General features: G+C 33.2%; 1 protein-coding gene across 13 annotated transcripts in view; it reads right to left on the reverse strand.

Annotated features, from left to right (window-relative positions):
* LOC129005959 (muscle calcium channel subunit alpha-1-like) overlaps positions 1-26,552 on the reverse strand; it is a 332,295-nt gene that overhangs the window by 21,316 nt on the left and 284,427 nt on the right. For 12 of the 13 annotated variants that reach the window (XR_008491886.1, XM_054435029.1, XM_054435032.1 and 9 more), the window contains 6 exons: positions 21,610-21,814; positions 19,241-19,374; positions 14,324-14,425; positions 9,642-9,743; positions 8,657-8,695; positions 4,014-4,120 (listed from right to left, as the gene is read on the reverse strand). Coding sequence is in view for 12 of the 13 variants with exons in the window: in XM_054435029.1 (XP_054291004.1) it covers positions 4,014-4,120; positions 8,657-8,695; positions 9,642-9,743; positions 14,324-14,425; positions 19,241-19,374; positions 21,610-21,814 (689 nt within the window). In the remaining variant the exon portion in view is untranslated. The remainder of the gene's footprint in view (positions 1-4,013; positions 4,121-8,656; positions 8,696-9,641; positions 9,744-14,323; positions 14,426-19,240; positions 19,375-21,609; positions 21,815-26,552) is intronic. The other variant, XM_054435025.1, reaches the window with a different exon arrangement.

Consider the following 26,552-nt stretch of genomic DNA (forward strand, 5'->3'; position numbering starts at 1 on the left):
CTAGCTACCTGGTATAGATTGTCCAGATCAGCTTTTGTAACACAGATGAAACACATAACGCAAAACAGAAAACTTGATATTTCGTCACTGTTAAGCTTCGCGCGCACTACGGCGGCACGGCACGGACAGGCGGCCGGCACGGCAATTTTTAAAAGTTAATAACATTGAATGTAATATGAGTGCGCCCACTACGGCGGGAAGACCGGCAATGGACGTTCGGCAGCTTCCGCCGTTTGTTAAAAAGTCCGGGAGACAGAACTCTAGGACATTTCCGAGCTGCCGTACCGCCCGTGTCGCCCGTACCGACCGGGAGCACTGCACACCGACCGGGCGGGCGGCACGGGACTCTGTCAAAGTCGCAATGGTTTAGTGTGTTGTATACTATGTTTACTACATAGATGTTAGTAAGGTGATTGTTCTCGTTGAGAAATATCCGAAACTGTACAACATGCGACTTCAGGAATATTTTAATAACATCCGGCGTGAACTTATATAGGCAGAAATAGGATCTATTATGAAAAAATTAGGTAGGTTTTCACATCATCCTCTACAAGATCAGGAAACAAGGTGTGGAACTCTCCAAAACTTAGTCCTTTTCTGTTTATGTGGTGCATTCAAAATCTTTGCTTCCGCCTTCGTGTCTCCTCTTCCTCTGCTAAAATTAAACCTATTATCACCACTATATCTACATCCAGCTGAGTGCATGGCAACGCTGGTGGCGCTGCCTACGATTGACAGGCAAAGCTCTCTCAAAACACTTAATGCTTTTTACCACGCGGTTGGCATTCTGGGTTATAGTAGTATGTTTTCTGTGTCAAGAGGGAGAAGAAAGATGACGAAATATGAAGTTTTACTGTTTTGTGTTATATGTTTTGTGTGTGTTACAAACGCTAATCTGGACTCTATCTACCAGGTAAGCTAGCTGATCCCTATCCTTGTACATAATAATCCTAATCAGCCAACTGGCCTTTTCCTAATTCCTAACCTTTATAGTTCTTTATGAAGTTGTGTTTGTCACACATACACCCATGTGCTTTGTCATAAAATATTGATAAACAAACTGTAAAAAACTTGTCCCATTTGAGTATTTATTCAAATTCCTGTATAAATTGAATGTTTAAAATATAGCTTCAATCGAGGTTATAAAGAGTATTTATTTAGTTTTTTTTTAATATGTAATTTTGAGTCATCAAAAGGGATGATGGTTTTTCCTCTGATGATCCATACAATCATATACAGGGTGAGTTTTAATTGTCCCCCCCCCCCCAACCTTTTCTAAATTTTTTCAAATATCAATCCCAGACCACTTCCAAACATTTTTGGGTAGTAAGAAGTTCATTTTGACAAGGTGGTAATTTCCGGCCGCCATCTTGGATTTGCCATATTGAATGCAAAATCTTTTTTTAATGTAATGTTTTTTAAATGGGTTACATGGTTGTGACCCATTATTTGAAACTATATTTTTTCCCTGATTACAATGTCTCAAAACGTTAAAAAAATCTTGATCCATTCCAAAGTTATTAGGGCTTTTTATAACTTTATTTTTAGCCAATTTTTACATTGTGCATTTACAAACCAAGGCCATAATCTCAAAATAGTGCTAGATAAAGATAAGTATACACCACCAGTCATTGTCGACCTATTTTCACATGGTTATGACGGATGTAATTTAATCAGTCGCCATCTTGGATCCACCATTTTGAAATACAATAAATCATTGTATTTCATTTGTGTTCGTGTTGTTTCATGTACATCATAAGGGGGTGTTGTGACCCATCATTTTGAAAATTTTTTTTAAGCTGAACTCAATTCCGCGATCAGTTTTTAATTTTCATATTGTGATTTTGAAATATTGACATTTTTAATAAAAATAATTGCAATATTTCATAAAAAAACTTGATAACAAAAAATGGATTGTGATATTGAGTTTAGCTTAAAAAAGTTATTTGAAAAGATGGGCTACAACACCCCCTTCCTATTTAAATAATGATTTATTATATTTCAAAATAGTGGATCCAAGATGGCAACTGAAAAAAATACATCTGTCGTAACCAAGTGAAAATAGGTGGACAATGACTGGTGGTGTATGCTTATCTTTATCTAGCACTATTTTGAGATTATGGCATTGGTTTGTAAATGCACAATGTAAAAATTGGCTAAAAATAAAGTTATAAAAAGCCCTCATAACTTTGGAATGGATCAATATTTTTTTAACGGGTTGAGGCATTGAAATCAGGGTAAATTCTAGTTTGAAATAATGGGTCACAACCCCAACTTTACATTTGAAAAACAGATTTTGCATCCAATATGGCGAATCAAAGATGGCGGCTGGAAATGACCGCTTTGTCAAAATGAAGTACTCACTACACAACAATGTTTGGAAGTGGCCTGGGATTGGTATTTGAAAAAAATCTGGAACAATTGTGGGGGGCACAATTAAAACTCACCCTGTATGTAATGATTTGTTACAATTAGAAACATCTACAACAAATTATTACAAACAGATAAACCATTAATATATCTAGGTGTACAAGATATACTAAAGAACCATAGAACACACATAGTAACACCTTGCTGGTGAGAGACAGTTTGTGATGGTTTGTATTTTTAAAGCTCATAAGTATGAAGCATGAAGTGACATATGATGATAGTTCTAATACGTTCGACAACACTAAGTGTAATACTCTAGGACAATACTAACACAATAGAGAACATTGTTCATTATTGTATTACACACAGAAAACAAGAAAAACAACATCTAGTTTTGAAAATTACAGAATACATTTGTGACACTAAATGTTTTGTTCAAACTTTTTTTCCTTTTGCAAAAATATTCACATTAATGGATGAGAAAAATAAACTCTGTATCACAGAGAAAATGTTTTTAAAAAGCCACAAATTTAAAAGTTTAAACATTTTTAGCTTATGGATTACGTTTATACAAATAAAAAAGTAGGTAAAATTACCTGGTGTGTTGTCCAGTGTTTCAGTTTTTTTAAAGGTGTCCACTGATACCCAACCTAAATGTTCATTATCGAGTAGAACATTTAGTTATCAGTGATGTTGTAAAGAGTCCAGCTACAGTAGACTCGTGATACTGCCGGATTAGTGAAAATGCCGGATTACTGGAATGTTATCAATAAAAACACTTAAAATAAAATGCACTTAAAACACGTCTCTAAAGATCACGCGATCGGAAACCGCTATTGCCGTGATCGGGCATGACGACGATGATGTTTCCGTAATGGTGGGAGTTGTTAATAACGTCTAAACGTCCGCGGGAAATGTTCATGATTTTGCCGCGATCGCGCATGACGACGATGACGTTTCCGTGACCGCGGGAGATGTTCATGACTTTGCTGCAATCGCGCAAGACGACGATGACGTTTCCGTGACTGCGGAGTGAGTAAGGCTGTTTACATAGCCGCGGGAGATGATAACATTTTTGCCGCGATCGTGGAATACAACGATAATATCTACCTGGCTGTGGGAGATGCTCATGATTTTGCCGCTATCGCGAAAAACGATGATGAAGTTTCCGTGACCGCTGGAGTGGATGATGATGTCTACACGGCCGCGGAAGATAATAAGAATTTTGCTGCGATCGTGGAAGACCTTACCCGTCAAAAGACGCCGGATTAGAGAGGGTCTACTGTAGTAAGACACAAAAACACGTACATTAAACAAAGATTTGGCTGAATGAAAATAATAACTATGGGCACGTGGTGTAGCAGATGTTGAGAATTTTATTTCCATTTGGTAAAATGTTTGTCAAATTGTTTATGTAGTTGTGTGTGTTGTGTCCATGTAGTTGTATTTGTATGTTTGTTTACAAAGACTCTACATAAAATCAGTGAAGATCTTAACTTGATATTCAGTCTGATGATGAACCTTTAGTATCAAAACAGTGGTTGCCTGATGAAAAAAACCAGGATCACTTGACAGTACAACAGGTATATTTAACCTTTTTACTTAAATATTTTAGTAACAAGTTAGGGGTTGTTTCAGCTTACCCAGGGGGTGGAGGTTTCATCATGTTGTTGAGATGGTTCATTCCATCGGTCACTACCCTCTGTAAGGAGTTGTACGGCAGGTAGTCTATCGAGTTTGTAGGGGAAACCTGTTCAAAACAACTCATTAAATAAATAGGTAAAAAAAGAACAGTTGAAAAAAAAACAGTGTTTACAAATTTAATAAATATTTTTGTATATATTCGTGACAGTAAAAGTTTTCCATTTTCAAAACGTGAACCTGCATGAATGAGACATTAATTTGTTGGTAGTAAGTGACAAAGAACTATAGTAGGCCTAAGTTGTAAAGAAACATTGTCATATTAAAATGATCTTGCTAACATTTCTTTGGATACTTGTTGAATAATTAGAACATGTTGAAGACGACCATAGCCGAGCCAAAACAATTATCACTATTCTTCTTGAATACATTCAGTGAAAATATCTCACTGTGACCCGCTCTAGATAAATATATCTAGTGACTTGCTCACTGTTTGGTAGGGGATGGGTTCTTCTTAGTTACATTTCAAAGTAGGGGAGGGGGGGGTCCACCTGGGCTCGGTAAAGACAGTTCCATTCAGGATGGCTCACAATATACTGACAAACTTATTAGTATGATGCATCCTAAGACTTTCTGAAGCACGCAAATTTACCAGAAGGTAGTTTTAGATGGTGCAGTCTATTAGTCTATTAATAACTATTAGTCCAGGAGCTGAGGGGGTTTGAGCATGCATGAAAGTAGTACGCAATGTTATTGCTGATTATTGTAATATGGACTGTGGTGAACAAAATTACGTATGTCGCCTATTTCAAAAGTGGTCGATAAGGTGGGGGGGAGGGGGCAAACATGGCGGTTTGCGCTATGCGTTAAAACGCTGATATTTCGAGAACGGTAAAAGATAGAATATCGGTTAAAACGTCGTTGTAATTCTAAAAATGTAAACTACAATAATGGTTATTGAGTCCGAGGTCGTATCTCTATAAACAAACAAGTTATTGTATAAAATATGTAAAAATGGGCATTTCGTGTAGTTTTTTTACCGAAAGTAGAATCAATTTGTGAGTGTCACAAAGAAGTAATATCAAATATCTTTGCTGATAGCTGTAACATGGACTGTGGTGATAAAAAATACGCATGCCGCCTACTTTTCAGGTGGTCGAGAACTTGGAGGGAGGGGGGGCAAAGATGGCGGAACGTGCTATGCATTGAAATGACTGTAGCTCGACAACAGTACGAGATGGAACATCGGTTAAAACGTAGTTTTAATCCAAAATATATGGCCAATAGAAAAGGTGATTGGGTAAAAAGTTGTATCTTAACTAATAAAAAAGTTATAACAATAATAAGTTGAACAAAATCTACATTATACAGCTATTTTCTTTAAAAATCATATGGATTGTTGATAAATAATAGTGTAATTACTTAATTACTCGGCTAAATATTTACCAGATGCATTTTCTTATAAGAAAAAAATATATTATTACGAATGCATATGGTTTAAAATGTAAAACACGGCCTCCGAACTACATATAATACTTGGGGTTTCGCCGCAATCAAATGCATAATACAGATAACCACTACAAATTAAATTTTAATTATAATGTTATAGGTTATTACAATATAATTATGTAACAGATTCTATTAAATACAGTTATATGAAATAAAAAACATAACGACAAAAGTAAATACCTTATAATAAAAAATACTGTACATCTCTTCATTCTATCCATAACAATTATACGGGTTGTTCATATTATTTGTTGAATTAAAATAGGTACCTAACTTTTGGAAGTTGGTGAAATTTTACTTTAAAATTGCCTAATCCACTAGTCACTAAGAACAAACGTATATAAAAACCAGCCACACACAATTAAAAAAAAAAAACGTAAGCAACTTAAAATAAAATGTAGCCTATTGAAATTTAAAATATTTAAATAACTATTAAAAGTTATAAAAGAATGTTATAAATACAATAAATGTCAGTAGTCTTAAAATGTACAAATACTTTTACAACCCCGATATCACTGAGTTGGAAGGCAATGAACTTTGGGGGAAGCAATTATGACGCAGCCTATCGGACGAACCCCAAGGCGTTTGGAGGCCGTGTTTTACATTTTAAACCATATGCATTCGTAATAATATATTTTTTTCTTATAAGAAAATGCATCTGGTAAATATTTAGCCAGGTAATTAAGTAATTACACTATTATTTATCAACAATCCATATGATTTTTGAAGAAAATAGCTGTATAATGTAGATTTTGTTAAACTTATTATTGTTATAACTTTTTTATTAGTTAAGATACAACTTTTTACCCAATAACCTTTTCTATTGGCCATATTTTTTGGATTAAGACTACGTTTTAACCGATGTCCCATCTCGTACCGTTATAGAGCTACAGTCATTTCAATGCATAGCGCGTTCCGCCATCTTTACCCCCCTCCCTCCAAGTTCTCGACCACCTGAAAAGTAGGTGACATGCGTATTTTTTATCACCACGGTCCATATAACAACTATCAGTAAAGATATTTGATATTACTTCTTTGCGACACTCACAAATTAATTCTACTTTCGGTAAAAAAAACTACACGAAAAGTCCATTTTTACATATTTTATACAATAACTTGTTTATTTATAGAGATACGACCTCGGACTCAATAACCATTATTGTAGTCCACATTTTAAGAATTACAACGACATTTTAACCGATGTTCTATCTTTTACCGTTTTCGAAATATCAGCGTTTTAACGCATAGTGCAAACCGCCATGTTTGCCCCCTCCCCCCCACCTTATCGACCACTTTTGAAATAGGCGACATACGTAATTTTGATCACCACAGTCCATATTACAATAATCAGCAATAACATTGCGTACTACTTTCATGCATGCTCAAACCCCCTCAGCTCCTGGACTATATGCATTGAATTTAAATGTAGAATATGCTTAGTTCCAGAAATACATAAATAAATCAATCAAACTCATAATAAGCCTAAAGAATTTGGTCCATTCCTGGTCAAGTGTGACATTTTATCTTATATTGATTTTCAGGATTCGTGTTATGATCTAAAGATTAACTCTGTATAAAGAGAAAACTGTTAATTTTCCTTTCACCTTGTCCATATGTTTCTTAGAATTTACATGTCATTGTTGGTAAGCCATTAGCGTTTATTATCTTTGAACTACCTAATTAAATATTTGTTTGTTCATATCCATAATTCATCCTTAATTTTTTGGATTTACATACATAGATTTGAATTTTACAATAATTTATTATTTTTCTAAACACCCACTCTCCCCAGAAAAATTAGTAAAGAAATATGGACCACTGAGTTTACAATTTATACCATACAATTTACTATTTGATAGTGCTAATAATCTTGATAATAATCTCAATTTCAAAGCATACATTTTTCATCCACAAGCAAAGCAACTAATACCACGTACTGGTGCTCTCTGTGATGTTTTACAATCCTTTTCTTAACAAAGCTAAATACTTAAACTAAAAAATCAAAGAAAAAATACTTAATTTAAATTCGTATTAAGATTACATTTAGAACCTGAGAAAGGGGAAAATACTGATCCTCTCAGACAGCCAAGCTGTAATAAAGGCGCTGGTGTCTTGTGTGACAGAGTCACAAACAGTAAAGGGGTTTAAAACACTCTCAAAATGCGGAATAAAGTCAAAATAGGTTGGGTCCCAGGACACTCGGGGCTTGAGGGGAATGAGAAAGCCGATGCTTTGGCCAGGAGGAGAGCAGAAGAACATCTGACAGGACCAGAACCCTACAGCGGTACGCCAATTAGCTCAGGAGTAGCCAAAGTCAGAGACTGGGTTAAGGTCCAGAAGGCGGAGGCTTGGAGGACCAACCCAGGACTAAGGACTTTAAAAACACTAATAGACCCCTCAATGAAAGACTGGAAAGGTGTATTGAGCCTCAAAAAGGGGGGCATCAGATTACTAGTAGGAATGCTAACTAGGCACGGACCTATTAGGAAACACCTTAGAACCATAAAGAGGTCACAGACAGACCAATGCAGGTTCTGCAAAAACGAGGTGGAAACCTCTGAACACTTATGTATGGATTGTCTGGCATTGGCCCATAAAAGTTTGACATCTCTGACTGATTTGAGGGGTGCTACAATATGACAATAGGCCGAAGTAGCTAGGGGTTGATGAACACCCCCCCAAAAAAAAGAAAAAAAAAAACATTTGTGTGGTAAATAACTGAAAATATAAAAGGAAATAGGTAACTCTAAAAAAAGTAAATTAAATTGAAATTCTTTGCTGAACAAACATTGATGCTCTGCCTAGGCTAACTAATGAGCTTAAGCAAACATTTAAGATCTTAAATAATTATCTGCAATTAAAACTACTTTTATGCTAAGTTTCAATTATTTTTTAAATTGATTTAAACATAACTCTTATACTTTTCAGGATTTAGGTTTGACTAGTTATTTATAAATGTAACAAAATTCCTAGACATACCACGTCTTAGTGAATACACAGGTTCAGGCATATCAATACAATGAAGAATAAAATGTCTATGAGATTATGTCTGCAAATAAAAGAAAGCGAAGCAACTGCCTCCACGAAGCAACACATAAGAAAGCAATATGAAATAATACATTGCTTGGCTAGCTACCTTTCTAAGGTTTCTTCCAGGCACATCCAGATGATTCATCTGTCAGAAAACAAATTGTGTGAAATATAGTTTACTTACCATTTTAATACTATTGTAGACATTGTGACGAAGATTGGGAGTTTACTGGTTATTGAGCATGAACTCAGTTAAAATCAGGCCCAATTATTTGTGTTCAAAAGTTATGTGAGTTATGCCGGAAAGTATATTTTAAACATATTTTATATTAAATAAAATGCAATAATAAATGTCATAAATTTGTTGTCAACCACATTTTTCAACAACCAGCATCAAGCTTATTAATAGAAACTAAGAATTGAGATAAAAATAGAGTAAGATCTATGACGAAATATATGTAGCACTTGATATTCAATACTAGTATAGAATTAATTATGATAACACCAACTTTATTAATATATTGCTTGAAAAAAACTAAACTATGATAAAACTTGTTTTGAATCATGTATATAAAAAAAGAGAGATGTTTTTGTTAAATTTACTAGGACAAGAAAATTGCAATTACAAATCAAACGTTTATTCATGTTTGGTTATATAATATAAAATCTATCTTTAAAATTAAACTAAGAAAAATTTAGGATTTCGATTATAGCAACATACATTTTCAAGCAAAACTATTATAATCTAAATTAAGATTTAACTTGCACGAGTATTATGGTAAAAATGAAACACACCAGTTAAGCCAATTGACCAACTTTCTTTGACTACACATTTCATTACATTTTAAGTTGTTTGAAAGGAAATAACATTTCTTTATCGCTGAAACTGTTCTATAACTTCTATGTGTCTTTCAATATTACATTTCTAAATAATTATTTTTTTTATATATTTTAAATAATTAGTTATCCTGCTATTACTTTCCAATTTTCCATAGAATACAACGTACTAATGACTTTTGGAATACTATGTGTAAACATATCAACTAGTTGTAAATCAAAAGACTGATATTAAGTGTGTGATTTCCACTCACCTTAATGTTGGTTGCGTTGACCTTGAGAGACTTTGTACGATGAAAACTCCCTCTACCCCTTCTCACTGAAGACCACACGCTCCCAAACAGTGAGTGATTCCGCTGATCCCACGTAACAGAAAACAGAAACTTACCATTACAATTAGAAATTTACACTTAAAAGTTCTTTATGATATTTAAAACAAGTATATTGAAATACATTTTATTTAGTTCTTTTAAAGACATTTTATTGGAACGGAAAAGTTTTCATTGACATATAAGTAACCATAAAAAGCAGATCAATAGAACAAAAAATACCGCAGCAGCAGCAAACCTGCAGACTAAGCGAACTTTCATTTACCTGGTTGGATTATTAATAAAATATTTCATTAAACAAATCAAATCTATCAAAGTCAAAGTCAAAGTCATCTTTATTGTCACAAAACGTTTTTTTTAAATGCTCTGGCACAGCCAGACAAAACAGGTGACATTGTCAAACTATACTAAAATAAACTAGCTTATATTGGTAAAAATAAATACATAGTAGGTAACAAAACAAACAATTCACATTGATTTGTCTTCGAGAAACTGATCAATACTATAATAATTCTTTTCCAACAAAAATTCAAAAATTTTCTTTTTAAAAGATACTAATCCTATTATAGATTTGTAGTACCCAGGCAAATTGTTAAAAAATCTTTTACCCATATAAGAAGGTGTCCTTTCCACAAGATTTAATCTGTGTATAGGATATTGAAAATCTGTATGAAATCTAGTGTTATAATTGTGCCGATTATTTTCACTGTGGAGTTTTTCAAAATTTGATTTCACATACAATAAACATTTAAGAATGTACAAATTAGGGACGGTTAGAATCTTTAGTTCTTTAAAAAGTTGTTTGCAAGAATGTTTTACGCTTCATGTTGACAGCCTCTGAATCGCTTTTTCAATAAGTGAATGAATGGTTTAAATACCTTTACTGTCAAAGCGATCCTTGTAGTCTTAGTAGGCTACTGCAGTTTCGATAACCTTTTCATGGTATCTTCTTCAGGCTAGGGACATCATCTTCGTTCGTTTTCACGAACACGTCATTTTGAATAAAAACCATTGAACACACGGACACGAACACGAAACATTTAAACGACACATTAAACATAAACTGTACAAATACTGGGACGGCAAGAGTGTGTGGTGGCGCATGCGGACGGCTGGTCTAGACTACCGGTTGTTATCAGTCCACGCACATTCTTCCCTCTCCCCTCCCCTTCGTCAGATGCGATCCTTTTTCTTTGAATTCATATCACCTATTCTGATTGCCGTTTCGTAAATGATGTAGACCAGCCGTCCGCATGCGCCACCACACACTCTTGCCGTCCCAGTATTTGTACAGTTTATGTTTAATGTGTCGTTTAAATGTTTTGTGTTCGTGTCCGTGTGTTCAATGGTTTTTATTCAAAATGACGTGTTCGTGAAAACGAACGAAGATGATGTCCCTAGCCTGAAGAAGATACCATGAAAAGGTTATCGAAACTGCAGTAGCCTACTAAGACTACAAGGTCGCTTTGACAGTAAAGGTAATTAAACCATTCATTCACTTAATGTTTTACTGGTTTAAAAGTCATAATTCTAAGTATTCTTTTTTGAAGTTTAAAAAGTTGATACGAATCAGATGTGACGCCCCAAAGCTCTATTCCATACTGTAAAATTGACGAAAATAAAGCGTGATAAATCATTAGTCTAGTGTTTAAATCAACAACATTTCTTAAGACCAACATTTGAAAACATACTGAATTTAACTTTTTAGAGGTGTTATGAATGTGCCAATTCCAAAAAATTTAGCTGTGTTGCTAAATTTAAAAATTAACAAAATCATTATCAAAATAAACAAAGCCTTCAAGATCGCCCCTACACTGTGCAGTTTGAAATTTTACTATTTGTGTTTTAATGTGGTTCATTTTTAAACCGTTTACTTTAAACCATTTTGACAGATCTTGAAGAGCTTGATTCAAAGCTAAACTTAGTTCATGACTGTCTTTTGATTTAATGATGGCCGTCGTATCGTCAGCATATAACAACAAACTAGGTTTAACATTCTTAGGTAGATCATTTGTGTACATCAAAAACAATAACGGTCCTAATATAGAGCCCTGAGGCACCCCATAACAATCTTTTCCCATTCAGAAGCATACTTAATGTTTTCTTTAATAATAACTGTTCTTTGAAAGCGATCGTTTAAATATGATTTCAACCACAAAATAACTGATTCTGAGAATCTATAGGAGGATAGTTTATCAAGAAGAATTTGATGGTGTACACTATCAAAGGTTTTGGATAGATCATAGAACACGCCAATAGTGCTCTGTGACCCATCCAAGCTCTGTGTTATTGAATTTACAAAATGAGCCACAGTGGAAGTGGTACTTCGATTTTTCCTAAAACCAAACTGTTCATCAGCTAATAAGTTATTAGATTCCAGAAAATAGGACATTTGATTGAATGCAATTTTTTCAAATCTCTTTGAAAAAGAAGGCAGGACAGAAACAGGTCGGTAGTTATCTGAATTACTCTTAGAACCTTTTTTAAATAACAGCTTCACCTCTGCATACTTCAAATGATTAGGTAAAGTGCTATTGGAAAGTCTGATTGATGATTATGGACAATGGCTCAGCAACAAACTTAATTACTTTTTTTATCATAGTAGTTGAAATCCCAACCAGCCGTTTTTTTATCGCTTAGTGACTTGCCTATTTTGATAACTTGCTGAGGTGTAACTAAACTAAAGTTAAAAATTGGAATATCAGGCCTATGTGTGATTGATTTTTTTACTAGTTCCATTGCCTTACTCTTGGAAAAATTTACCCCTAAATCCTTCCCTACCTCAATAAATTTAGAATTAAAGTGACTTGCAATAACTGTGCCATCTGAGACTAACTTGCTATCAATTACTAAATCAGGAAAAGAATTATTGATTGGCTTGTAACCAAGTTCGGCTTTAACCACAACCCATGCTGCTTTAGTCTTATTACTAGCCTTATTTATATAACTACAATTATACATTTTCTTTGCTAGGTTACAAACAGATTTAAAAACTTTTTTGTACATTTTTACATAGCCAATAAAGTTAACATCAGTAGAACTCTTTGCTAAGTTGCTTAACATTCTTTTCTGTTGACTAGAAATTTGAATAGCGTGTGTTACCCATTTTTTATTTACTATTTTCTTTTTAATTTTAACAGGTTTGAAAGGGAAAGATTCCTCAAAAATTCTTTGAAAAGAACCAAAAAAATTATTACTGTTTAGAAAAAGATCGTTATTTTTTGTAGTATTCCACTTCATTTTGCTGATAGAGTTTATAAAGTTATTAATATTTCTTTCAGAAAAAATTCTTTGCTTAAAAGAAGTGTGTAATTTTTGTTTATTCTCATCATTTCCCTGTAAAGAAATAAAAAGAGACCTGTGGTCAGAAAGACCAGTTTCAACATTCATACAGATTTTTGTATCAATTGGCTTAATTTTGAATGTTATGATATTATCTATGCATGAAATTTTGTTCGGCGTAATTCTTGTTGGTGATTCTATATTTATACCTAGACCAAAAATATCTAACAAATTCAAAAAATCCAATCTCTGTTGTGGAAAAGTACATGTATCTAAAATGTCAACATTAAAGTCACCTACAATATAAACATCCTTAGAACCTAGCTCTTTCTACAGTAAAATAAACACATTTTCTAATTTATTTAAAAAAATTCTAAAATTTGAAATACATGGAATTCTATAAATGGAAATAATAATTGCATTGAAACAAACTATCTCAATAAAGCACATTTCAAAAACTAACTCATCACTGAATATACAAAGATCCTTTCTTTCAAAGAAATTCAAATTATTTTTTATTAATAAACATGAGCCTCCATGAGCTGTATTTTCTCTTCAAAAATGAGCAGCAACTGTGTAATTTTCTATACCGTTTAAAATATTAATTTGATCTTTTTTAAGCCAATGTTCATTTAAGCTAAGCACAGATATATTAGACTCAAGCAAAAGTAGGTCCAATTCATTTTTTTTATCTGTAATTCATCCTTGTATATTCAAGTGCATTAACCATGCATATTTTTTACTTAACCTAGCCTCCTCACAGATAGGCCATACAAAAGATTTCTTTTTGGGTTTTCTGCTATTATTATTTAAAAAAGAACCATGATTTGAATTACACATTACGCAAAAGTTTTTAAAATTTATGTAATTGGTACCTGCGGCAATTTAAAATTTATCCCTACTTAAATAACATTAATTTTAATAAGTACTTAGGTTTGCTGCTAATGATGTGTTTGGTAACAAAAAAATGTGTTTTTAAAATGTTAATGAATGAAATGTTAATGGCTTAGTATAAATAAAATAAATAAATTTGCCAAGTTTTATACAAATTTGAATATTTCTATAAACGAGCAAACTACAATCATTTAATTATTTCCCATAAAATATCACAAAACGTTTTTAATTAGCTAAATTTTTATTTTGTATTCTTGCCATAATGATTAAATGTACATCAACACATCAATATACTAAATTAGTTGTTTTCTTAAGTTCTACAAGTTGGAAATAAATTGCAAACCTTTATGGTTTGGGGGTCAAATACACAAACTTTCACCCCTTATTAATATTATTTAAAGAATAAACTATGAATACATAAAGAAAATCACCCTATGCATTGGTTCTGGATTGTCATCAATAAGTTCCTCTAGATTGCCTGATATTGCTCTTTTCAGTTCTGGACCTGCATCATGTAGCGTGCGCAAACCAGCCTAGAAATATGAAAACAAACATGAAAAACCACCAACATAAATAAACTTCAATCTATACAAAAGTTTTACTTTTTTTATTGGTTAAAATATTTGTTATACGTTAAGAATTTAAAAATGTAAAAAATATGTAAAACAGTTAAGTTGGAAAAAAATTTTACCTATACACAAATTGCAAGCAAATGGGAGTATTTCATAAGATTCAAAATCGTTTGATCCAACAGTTAAAAATAGCGGATCGTTTGATCCAACGTTCATATTGCAGATCGGTTGATCCAAAACGGAAACTTTCAATTTGGTTGACATTTCTAATAAATTAGTGTATTTTTATATATCATTTTACGATAATGATTGAATCTGCAGTTTTCCAGTTCATTATTCTTACTATTATTATTATTATTATTATTATTATTGGTTCGTTATTTGTACTATTTTTTTTATTATTTACAGAATTTCTTTGTATACAACATTTTTTGTTTTCTCAGAAGGTGCTAGCATCACCACACTCGTGGCTGAGCTAAACTTGCTTGAATATGCAACATAAAATCGTCCATGAGAAAACAATCCTCTCTCAAGTCTAGGCCTGTGATCTAAAGTGACCGTCCCTGCGCTTTGTTGATGGTGAGGGTGAATCACACTTTCAAAGGGAATTGCAACCTTTAAACGGGTAGTCCGTAGGAACCGGGGAGAGTCGTGGTATGAAAACTTATTCCCCTCGGGTACATCCGGTGATCACTATGGCCTCAATTACATTTTTGTGCCCGCTAGAAAGGGTTTGTGTAAATCTGAGTCTTTTCAAGGGATTACGTTCATCACCAAACTTGACATATAATTCACCATTTCGATAAACCTCGAAAACAAATGTGAATAGTTGTCAACCAGCTCACACAACCCACCAAAGGTAAACGGCTTAGACATTTCATAGAAGTATTCCCTTGAATTAATTTAATTATTCCCGTCACTGTTGTGAGATAAGACTGAGAAGTAGACTATTTTAAATACATTTTTATAAACTGTTTTGTCTCTTGTTTACAATCTGACCATGGTTAAACGTAAAACTGAACAGCTGTTAAATTACAATTTACTTGTAATCGGTTATACAGGGTGGTAAAAAAGTCCCTGGACAGTTCAATATTTTAAAAAATAATGTAGATAGAGCTACAATACTTAGTACAAAGTTACAGGGCATAAAACTCTATTTTAACACATATTCAGTGATCCAATAACTCTTCAGGGGGACGGCCCTCAAGGAGTCGGAAGAAAATCTTAAATAGAAGCATAGGTCAATATGCACATCAAATTAAAGGTCTTTTTTAGTAGAATACAATGCCGCAAACCGCACTTCATAAGGTTGATCCTGCGCAAAATGACAGTTGTTCAAAGATTCATTTAATTAACATTGCTATTATACGCTTTCTCCTCAGGGGGCACAGCCCTAGGAATCGGAAGAAAATTGTTAACGTAAGAATAGGTCGATATGCACATCAAATTAAAGGTCTTCACTTGTAGATTACGATGCCGTAAATTCAAGCTCAAAAGAATGCCTGAGTAAAAAATGGCAGTCGTTCAAAGATTCAAAATGGCGGATTCAAGAAATCTTTGAACATCTGCCATTTTGCGCAGGATCGACCTTTTGAAGTGCGGTTTGCGGCATTGTATTCTACTAAAAAAGACCTTTAATTTGATGTGCATATTGACCTATGCTTCTATTTAAGATTTTCTTCCGACTCCTTGAGGGCCGTCCCCCTGAAGAGTTATTGGATCACTGAATATGTGTTAAAATAGAGTTTTATGCTCTGTAACTTTGTACTAAGTATTGTAGCTCTATCTACATTATTTTTTAAAATATTGAACTGTCCAGGGACTTTTTTACCCTTTACTTTATTACTTTATTTAGTTTACTTTATTGAAATTATTTCATTCTTTTTAGAGCGTTTGAAGTCGGTTGTATTTTTTTTACAAAAATAAATTATTTAATGATTTTTAGTGACTGTATAATTTTTTATATAGGCTATTAATTACTTGAGGATTTTTGATAAGCAAAACTGTTTGAAACAATCAAAAGTTCCACAGAACAATCATTATTTTAAAACTGCTTGAGTCACCTGTTCAGGTTACATAATCAATGGATATGAAAATAAACATCTTTAGATATTCCTTAAGAAAGAAAGAGTTGTCCATTACATTAGGCCTAATGAAAAACTAATTGACTTTTCTAGATACATTGAAATGTCAGACATCATCGTTTCCTGCAATCAGTGTACTTCTACATAATAAAAAGAAATACAGTAACGTCTCAAGCCTTTTGGAACAATATGAAAGTTATTCTTCAGCTACCATCACTAAAAAATCTCTCAAAAGTGAAAAATTGGTCGTTAACACCATAGTACCTTTCGTATAGTACCTTTGGAAAATATTATATGAAAGATTGGTTCAGCTAAAAGTGGTTAAAAGTCATGTAGGGGGTTTTGTTTGCTCAAGATATAGCCTAGTCGAAATTGCAAATCATCTTCCTCTAGGACTTTCCGAAGCAGGCATAATAGTATTTCTATGATATAGTAACTGGGTAGAGAATATCAATAAACATTCCACATCTACAAATACATGTTTAGTAATTAAAATATTTAACACTTTTAAGACAATTGACGATTATGCACTGTCACACTTCTTAGGTCGTGTAAGGAATAATTGCATTTGATTTATATTTAGACCTGTTTTACGAATGCTTTGGTTTTCACAATACACCTTTATTTGTCAATATCATACAGCTATTCACTGAAACATATATGTTTTTGTAAGTCAGAATATTCAATACTAAAAACAGAATTAGGCCTACTGTATACACAAATCAGGTCAAACGTTAAAATACATCTTTTATAGTAACCAAAACAAAATGCATTTTTTCTCAATGTAATTCATTTAGGCTCCATGGCAAGAAATAGTTTATTGATCAATATGAAGCAACTGTTTCATGAGGAATTGTCTGTAGCTTCATTTAAATTGTTTCAACTAACAGCTGTAGGAATGTTATTATTATTTATTGCCTTCTCTGCACAAATGTAAACAATCTGCAAAAATGTAAACAAAATAAATGTTGAATATTTAAAGTTTTCAGAATTTTTCACCGAAACAAATATTATACTTAAACATAATATATAAGGTACCAAATAGAAACTCTCCTGGTTATTTTGGTGGTGGAACCACACTGATCGGTAAAAGAATCACAGAGAAATTGGTGAACATACATAGAAAAAAAAAACATCGCCACAAACAAATTGAGAACCTCCTCCTTTTGTTGGTAGTGGGGAAGTCGGTTAAAAAATGAACTCTGGAAATGAACTCTAGAAATAAATTAAACGCAAGGGGGCAAAACCCTCAAGGATATCACCTTTTTTGTTACTGTTCACCACACCACTGGGTCATAAGGTTTCAAATGACATCTAAATCATAAAAATTGGTTAACTAGGACGACTGGAAAAGGGATGTTATAGGGAAAACCCATATTGTATTACGTATACAGGATGGAAGAAATTTCCCGGGGCAGTTAAATATTTCAAAAAGGAATAAAGATAGGGCTTCAAAACTTGGTAGACAAAACACAAACTAGGGCATTAAAATAATTTTAACACATTATTCAGTGATACACTATATAAAAATATACTTATGCCTCAGGGGTACAGCCTGCTAGGAGTCAGAAGAAAATATTAACTGTAAACATAGGTTAATATGCACATCAAATTAAAGGCCAATGCTACAAAATTGAACCTAAACAAACAGCCAAGTCAGAAATAGAAGCTGTTCAAAGATTTCTTAAATCTGCCATTTTCAATTTTTGAATGGCTACCATTTTATACTCAAATGTTCTTATGATGCTCAAATTTGCAGCATTGTATTCTACTAATAAAGCCTTTTAATTTGATGTCCATTTCGGCCTTTGCATACGTTTATGATTTTATTCCAACTTCTAGAGGGCCGCCTGAGGAGGTTGTATAATGCAGTAAATGCAAATTCAATACATCTTTGAACAGCTGACATTTTGGACTCAGTTGTCAGTTTGAGTTTGGGTTTGCGGCATTGTATTTTACTAACAAAGTTCTTTAATTTGATGTGCACTAAACTCTTACGAATTCAACTCAAGGCTCGTGTGGGATTGTCTTGCTACTGTGTCTGAACTGTAATTGCATAAGAGGAATGATCTTACGCTTTGCTGGGGGATACTCAGGCATTGAAGAAAATGAAGCCGCGGACAGATTGGCAAATGCTGCCTCAGCGGCAACAATGATTGATTCACAACCCTTCTGTGGTATATCATGAAAAAGAGCATGCACCTCTATTGTGTCATGGGCCATTTACAAGGGATGAACTTGTTTGATGATAAACCGATCTGTAGGCACTGCGGTAGGTCAGGAGAAGACAGACTACAGGCTTTCATCGGATGCCCTAATTTGTAGGGTCTACCAATAAAATAACTGTCGGGGGTGTGCAATAATTCAACTTTTTGGATGAAGTGCTTTATGGTCTCGGACAGCCCCTGTTAGATAAGAAAAGATGTGATCATCACCCTCAATCGCATGAAAATCGTAAAATTTGGCAGACGCTTTCTGCGATCGAAAAATTTAATGCTTGGCTCAGCTAGACCTCACCTAACTTTGGCACAAAATCTATTTCTGTCCCAAACAAACCTCTCGGGCCAACAGTTGGTTGACCCACCTGAAATTATCGGGGACCAGCATAACTCTACCAAAAATTAACTTCCAAAACAAAATTAATAACAGATCATACCATACAATAACATAAATAACTGAAGTTGAGACAAACCTGAAGAGTAACAGTATTGTGTGACTCCTTGTCTCCATCTTTGAGCTCTTGTTCTTTTCTTTTCTTAAACCTTCTGAAGTAATCTTGAATAAGGAATGTGGCATAAAACTTTCCCACAGTGACCTCGTCATCCACTGAACAAATATGAAAAGTTTAAATTTTCTGGAGGTGTATCACAACTAATTTACTTTGTACTTATTGGTAATATGAAATCAAAAAATCTCTTGGGGTACAAACACAAACACACAGAAGGCGTGGCATGGCGGAGTGTGGTGAACAATCTCATGTCAAGTAAACGTGACACACTGAAAGCATCTACTTGTCTAGCGTGGGGGAGCAGGGCGTGGAGTTCCACCTTGAAACAAACTGGTTGTTTTTCAGAGCGTCTAGTAGTGTAGCGTCACAGTCGAGTGCCAGTCACCGTCCAGTGTTGAACTGTTGCAATCCGGCTTAATAGCAGAGGTTTATGAACGTACACCCATATGGCAGTACCGTCACAAGCTGCACCACCACCGTTTTTCCAAATCAGGCTTCACTCATGATAAAATATAATCAAAGCTGGAAGTTGACAATCGCATGTAATCAAAAAAATTGGGATTCATGCCTTCTTAAAACTTTAAACAAATGGTTATATTCACCAAATCGTTGGTGTCCGTTTATCTCATTAACCCACTCTGATCTACCAGGTCCAAGTAATGACCAACACTTTAGATACATATTTTCACAGAGCAATGACCGTGGAAACTTTGACGACACCATTTTGAAGCCCCTTGACACTTGACGCTCCATCGCTTGTGTGCACCATGAATGCTTTGACAACGCCCCACCACGCCACGCTCTTAAATGCCACACCATGCTAAACTCCGCCACGCCTTCTGTGTGTTTGAACCCTCAAAAAGCTGTATAGGATATTTTAAATTTACAGTAAAACACTGTCTGGGTACTATTTGATTTTTTAGACATAATTAGTTTTAATCGGGACCTAGGCGTGTACATTTCCAACAGCAAACACTTTAAAAACCATTAATTTAATAAAACATTAAAATACACTAATATCGCTACAGCTCTTTAACCAATAAAGATACCAAAAAACATTAAATACAAAAATTGTAGCTTATTTTAAGGGCTATAATGTGGTTTGTAATTCAACCCATGTTACCATTTGAAATCTTTGAGATAACAGCTTTTGAAACATCAAAAAGTTTTAAAATGTGTAACATAAGTAAAAAGTTAGGAAAAAGGTTGAAACCAGAGTTTTTTGAAAGCTCATTCAGCAATTAAAGTGTTATCAAAATTTGAACCCGCTATGAAATTCCACCTCTTTACAGTGAAAAGTAGTTCAAAGGTCTATTTTGTTGTACGTTTATGAACACTGTAAATAGGGATGAAAATAATTTAAAACTTTTTCCACTAAATAAATAATGAGGACTCAAAGACCTTTAAACTGAGTTATAACACAACCCCCCTTTACATTTGAAAATTTCCCAAAAACCACCCCCACCCCCAAAATCTGCCCTTTGGGGTGCTTTTTGGGTTTTAAAAATAATTTAGCTGAATTCCTTGGGGTCAAAATAGGAGGTTCCAGTTGCATTTAGGTTTCTATTTGCTTTTATTTTGGAGTTATAGAAGCCGGCCAAGTGGTCTGGGACACCCTGTATATACTTCCCGTTTTGTGAGTTAATAGTATAAATGTGAATATAATATGTTTTTAGTGTTATTAGTTTAAAAATAAAATTTAACTTACTTAACAAAATTTAACAACACATAAGAAATTATTTATTATTATCAATATTACAATTTAATTATTGGTATCATTATTTTCATCTAAAATAATTTTTCATTTAGTTAATGTATTGTTATTGTTTAATTTAAGACAACTAGATTTAAATATTTCATGCCTATTCACCTGTCAATTTTATTGATGTACTTAGTAGTTAAAAAGGAATAAAAAAAAATAAAGTGAGTAAATGACCAATTGGAGACAGATTTACGGTTGCCACACTTTCAACTCACGGCCTCCAACGTCAAACTGTGCTGTTGTTACTGACGTTTTTACATCAGTTCTTTTTAACGATACTTTTCCTAAGAAAAGAATCCGTCGGTAGTACTGAGAGTTGTCTTCAGGAACCAAAATATTGGAAGAAGGTATTAAAATGCTTGCCTTTTAGAATTATAAAGAGCCTGATTTAAATGTCGACTACATGAAAAAATAGCCTTAGAGGTTCCTCTTCCAAATATGTTAAAGTAGTTTTTGCTTAGTTCATATTTTAAAACCTGTATTGTATTATTTTCTGGACAGCCCTAATTTTTTTTTGTAAAAGATATTCATAAAAACACAATAAGGTCACTACCAAAAACACTATACAAACCTCCTGGGGGAGGAACGACTTGGTCCAAAAGTTTAGGACTCGTTCTTTTCCAAATTTTCTTGATAACAGCTCTGAGTTCAGAATTGGCATCATCTATATTTCCTTCTGTCTTTATGTGAAGTGAGGTTCGAACAACAGCAAAAAGAGTTGCGTTGAATAAAACCGTTCCATCACTGTTCAGTGGCATGTTCATTGAAACAAGACGCTAAAACATAAAACAAAATTGGTTTGATAACCACAACGGGGTGGCTGAAAAGTAACTTTCACCCCCTTAACTATTTAACTACCGTTCCTGTATTTGGGATGATTTAAATCGGTTTGCGGCAACCTTCTTAAATACGAAGGGTTACAATAAAGATGGTTCATTTTTTAAATTTCACCCTTAGTAGGGGTGAGATGTAGCTCAAAACTTTCAAATGCGAAGCATAGTCGACTTTCATATAATTTTACATTGTCTTGATGAGACCAAACAATTGACATAAAGAGAATAAAAATCTGACAACTAACAACAAATTAACATCAAAAAAATTACTTCCAATAACCCTCCTTAAACAGCATTGTAATTCTGATGGGGAAAAAATACTATCGGTACTTTGGTATTATAATGAAGCCACTTATACAGGGCGAATTCACACAGGGCGTGGTGGTTATGTTTGGTTGAGCTATCTTAAATAGAAAATATGACTGAAATTGTAAATAGTTCTGAATTGTTGAGGGAATTGACTAGTCCACAGTTGTCAGCTGTAGAGGCATCAAAACCACACTCTAACAATGATTTTTTAGACCAGGCATAAACAAAGTAAATGAACCTCTTATTTTTCATTTGAACATACAGGGCTGTATAGACAGCCTAAAAATAAAAGAGATGGAACTTTTGTTTGAAACTTTTAATTTAAAGCCAAAATTCATCTGTATTTGTGAGCACTGGCTCAAAGATGGCAGCTGTGGATTGCTTAATTCACTCAATAACTATAAATTAGCTAGTGTTTTCAATCGAAAAGATAAAATAAGAGGTGGTTCATGTATTTTAGCTCATAAGTCTTTAGATTTTAGTGTACGTTTAGATATTGAGAAATTTTCAATTGAGGAAAGTTTTGAATGTGTTGCAATAGAAACTAGAAGCTTATATTTTCAAACAAAGAAACAACTCATTATTATCAACATTTATAGAAGTAGTAATTTAAGCTCTTTTTTTAGTAATCTTGAAAAACTTCTCTTTCATATTTCTAAAGAATTGACTAGAAAAATTGTTTGTATTTCTGGTGACTTCAACATAAATACTTTAGCTAAAGAAGGTCAAGAGAGTAACAATAAGAAGGTTTTCCTAGGTATTCTCAAATCATATGGCTTATCTGTTTGCATTGATTCTCCAACGAGAATTACTGATAGTAGTGCAACCTGTATTGACAACATTATTACAAACATTGACTTATCTGAATTGCATTCACAAGTAATTAATTTAGGTTTTTCAGATCACACAGCTCAATACATTTCTACTCTCTTTACAACAACAAAAAAATCAAACTCAACAATTAGAAGAAGAGTTTTTAGTCAGATTAACATTGAAAACTTTTGTAAAGCACTTGACCAAACAAATTGGGACAGTTGTTACTCGTTTAACACAGCAAATGAGAGTTTTAATTGTTTTTTTAATTATTTCTATCTGGCATTTTTGGAGGCATTTCCAGTTGTAACAAAAAAGATATTGTGTGAAAATAAAAGCAATAATGATAAAGGTTGGATAACAGATGATTTAAAGTTATTATGTCAAAAGAAAAGAGATCGGTTTGAGAATTGTAAGTTATCTACTAACACAAAACTTTGGAGAGATTACAAGGATCATTGTAAAGACCTACGTAAAAGAATTAAGATTTCAAAGAGAAACTATTTACATTCAGTTATATCTAAATCAGGAAATGTGACCAAAAGTTCTTGGAATGTAGTGAAAAAAGAATTGGGCCAAAAAAATAAAGACAGTCAAATATCTGAGCTTGTGATTAAATCTTCGATTGTCAAAACTCCTTCTGCAATTGCTAAACACTTTAATGATTTTTTCTCTAAAATTGGTGACAATATCACAAAATCTCCCGCCGCTGAAGCCATTAATTTAGTTAGATGCAAAACTTCTGATTGTTTTAAATTTAAATTAGTAAATGAAAAAGATGTCCTAGATGCCATTAAGTCTCTGAAAAGTAAATATTCTGCAGGGTGGGATGAAATACCGGCCCCTGTAATTAAAGCTGCTGCATATTTTATTGTTAAGCCTCTTACTTTTGTTATAAACAAAAGTCTAGGAAATGGAGACTTCCCGGAAAAACTTAAACACTCTACAGTGATTCCTATTCTTAAAAAAGGAGATAAAAAGTCAATTGATAATTATAGACCAGTGGCCTTGTTACCTGTGCTATCTAAAGTTTTTGAAGAAGTGGTACTGAAACAAGTTGTTCCATTTTTTGAGAAACATGTTTTACATTCAAATCAGTTTGGATTTAGAAGAAATAGTTCAACAACTCAAGCCATGTTTAAATTAATAACACATGTTTTGGACACCTTGGATAGGTCGCAGAGCACTGCTGGTGTGTTCTGTGACCTGTCCAAGGCTTTTGACAATGTTAGACATGATATTTTGTTGAAAAAGCTGGAATGTTATGGTATGAGTAGGGAGGTTGTCCTGTGGTTCGGCAACTACCTCCAAAATAGGTTTCAAAAAGTAAAGATTAATACCTTGAATGGAAACTCAGTTTTTTCTGATTGGAATAAAGTACACTTGGGAGTTCCTCAAGGTTCAAAGGTAGGGCCATTCTTGTTCTTAGTTTATGTCAACGATTTGTTTTCAAATGTAAATTCAGATTTAATTTTATTTGCAGATGACACAACAGCAATAGTCAAAGGTAAAGACAAAAATGAATTGGCACTTAATATCTCTTCCTCTGTTCAAAACATCAGTTTCTGGTTGAGCAAGAATGGTCTAAGTTTAAATCATGCCAAGACTAAAATATTAGAATTTTCCGCCTCCTCAAACAGGTCCAAAGAATTAATTTTTGCAGTTCCCAACACCAACATTGACCTTCCTGTCTGTAAATCAGTAGATTTTCTGGGACTGACAGTTCAAGATAATTTAAAATGGAATAACCACTGTGACCATTTATATCCTAAACTAGATAAAGCTATATTTAATCTCCGAATTATTAGAAGAATTTGCGATGACAAGACAGTGATGTTAGTATACCATGGTTATTTTTTATCAATTATGTCTTACAGTTTGTTGTGCTGGGCAAATTCACCTTCTAGCAAATATATCTTTAAACAACAAAAAAAGGCCATCAGAGTCATTGCTGGCATCAGCTCAAGAAAATCATGTAGATCCAGTTTTAAAAAATTCAAACTTTTGACCCTTCCTGCTCTTTATATTTTACACTTGGCACTTTTCATTAAAAACAACCTTTATTTATTTGAAAACTGTAAAAAAACTCATAGTTATGAAACTAGACACAAACAACTTTTGGAAATTCCAAGCCACAGATTAGCTTTGTTTCACAATGGACCCTATTATCAATGCATACAAGTCTACAACAAATTGTCCTTTTATTTCACAGACCAGTCTTTGAGCCTTAATAATTTTAAAAAGAAACTTTCAGAAAAACTGATTGCACTTTGTCCTTATGACATGAATTCATTTTTATCCTGTCAACTGTAATCTTAATATTTGTATATATTTATTATGTGTAAACTATTTATACCTTAATGCATGATTTGTACTGACATGTCACATATTCATTGCTGATATTCAGCCTCTGTATTATGAATTTTTGTGATGAATAAATTGATTTGATTTGATTTGATTTAATATATGTGTCCGTTAGCACGATAACTCAAGCAAAAATGATCCGATTTTGATGAAATTTGGTAAAAACGTGTAAACCTACATTTATTCAAACGAGTTCGCAAACCAGCATGATCAGAACATGGGAATGGGGTTTTATGGGAGATTTATGGGGTAAAAATAGGGTTTTCTCATTTTTCACCCTCAAACATAAAATTTCCCAATTTCTCTCTAAACCATTTTGAAGAACTTAAAAAACAAATAATTTAGTATATTGAAGTGTTTTTGTATGGTTATTGGTTACAAAAAATTAAAATAAAAAAAATCGTTAATTTAAAATTCCCATGTTATTCTTAAGGAGAATAAATAAACTGTTGTAGTTTGCTTCTTTATGAATATATTTTGATCGAACATGACAAGTTTATTTATTTTATACTAAGCTATTAATGTTTTACTAAAAAAACATACTTTATTACCCTCCCTGTAGCAGCAAACCTAGGTACTCGTTTAACCTAATGATATTGAAATAGATTTAATTAAAAATCTAATCAGGCAAATGGAAATTCGCTTAGTCTGCAGGTTTACTGCGGAGGGGGTATAATATTATACCTTTTATCCTAAAAGTAGACTGTAAATAGACATTTGAAAACATGTTCACTTATACTTGTAAGTTTGCCAAGACAGGTACTATTTTATCTGACATATAAAATAAATTTTCAATAAATTTTCAATTTATGATCTTAATTGAACTAAACAATTAGGACAAGACTTATGACTAATAATGGTTAAAAACGTACCTTGTCAGACAATCCTTGACATGTTTTATAGTGTTGAAAATAAACTTGCTACATGTTTCGGTGGTTATTAAATTTCACAATCGAAACATGTAGCAAGTTTATTTTCGACACTATAAAACATGTCAAGGATTGTCTGACAAGGTACGTTTTTAACCATTATTAGTCATATTACGCAATCCTGGGGCTATAAAAATGAATACAAGACTTATGATTCAAAATTAAATTAAATTAAAGAAAGTAATATGTAAAATGCAAAAATCATGATCCTTTTTCTGATCCTAATTTATGTTTTTCCATTAAACTAAAATTGTTAAAAATCTCTA

This window comes from Macrosteles quadrilineatus, unplaced genomic scaffold, assembly GCF_028750875.1.
Source record: "Macrosteles quadrilineatus isolate MER2022 unplaced genomic scaffold, UCM_ALF_1.0 Scaffold_47__1_contigs__length_942521, whole genome shotgun sequence".
NCBI lineage: Eukaryota > Metazoa > Arthropoda > Insecta > Hemiptera > Cicadellidae > Macrosteles > Macrosteles quadrilineatus.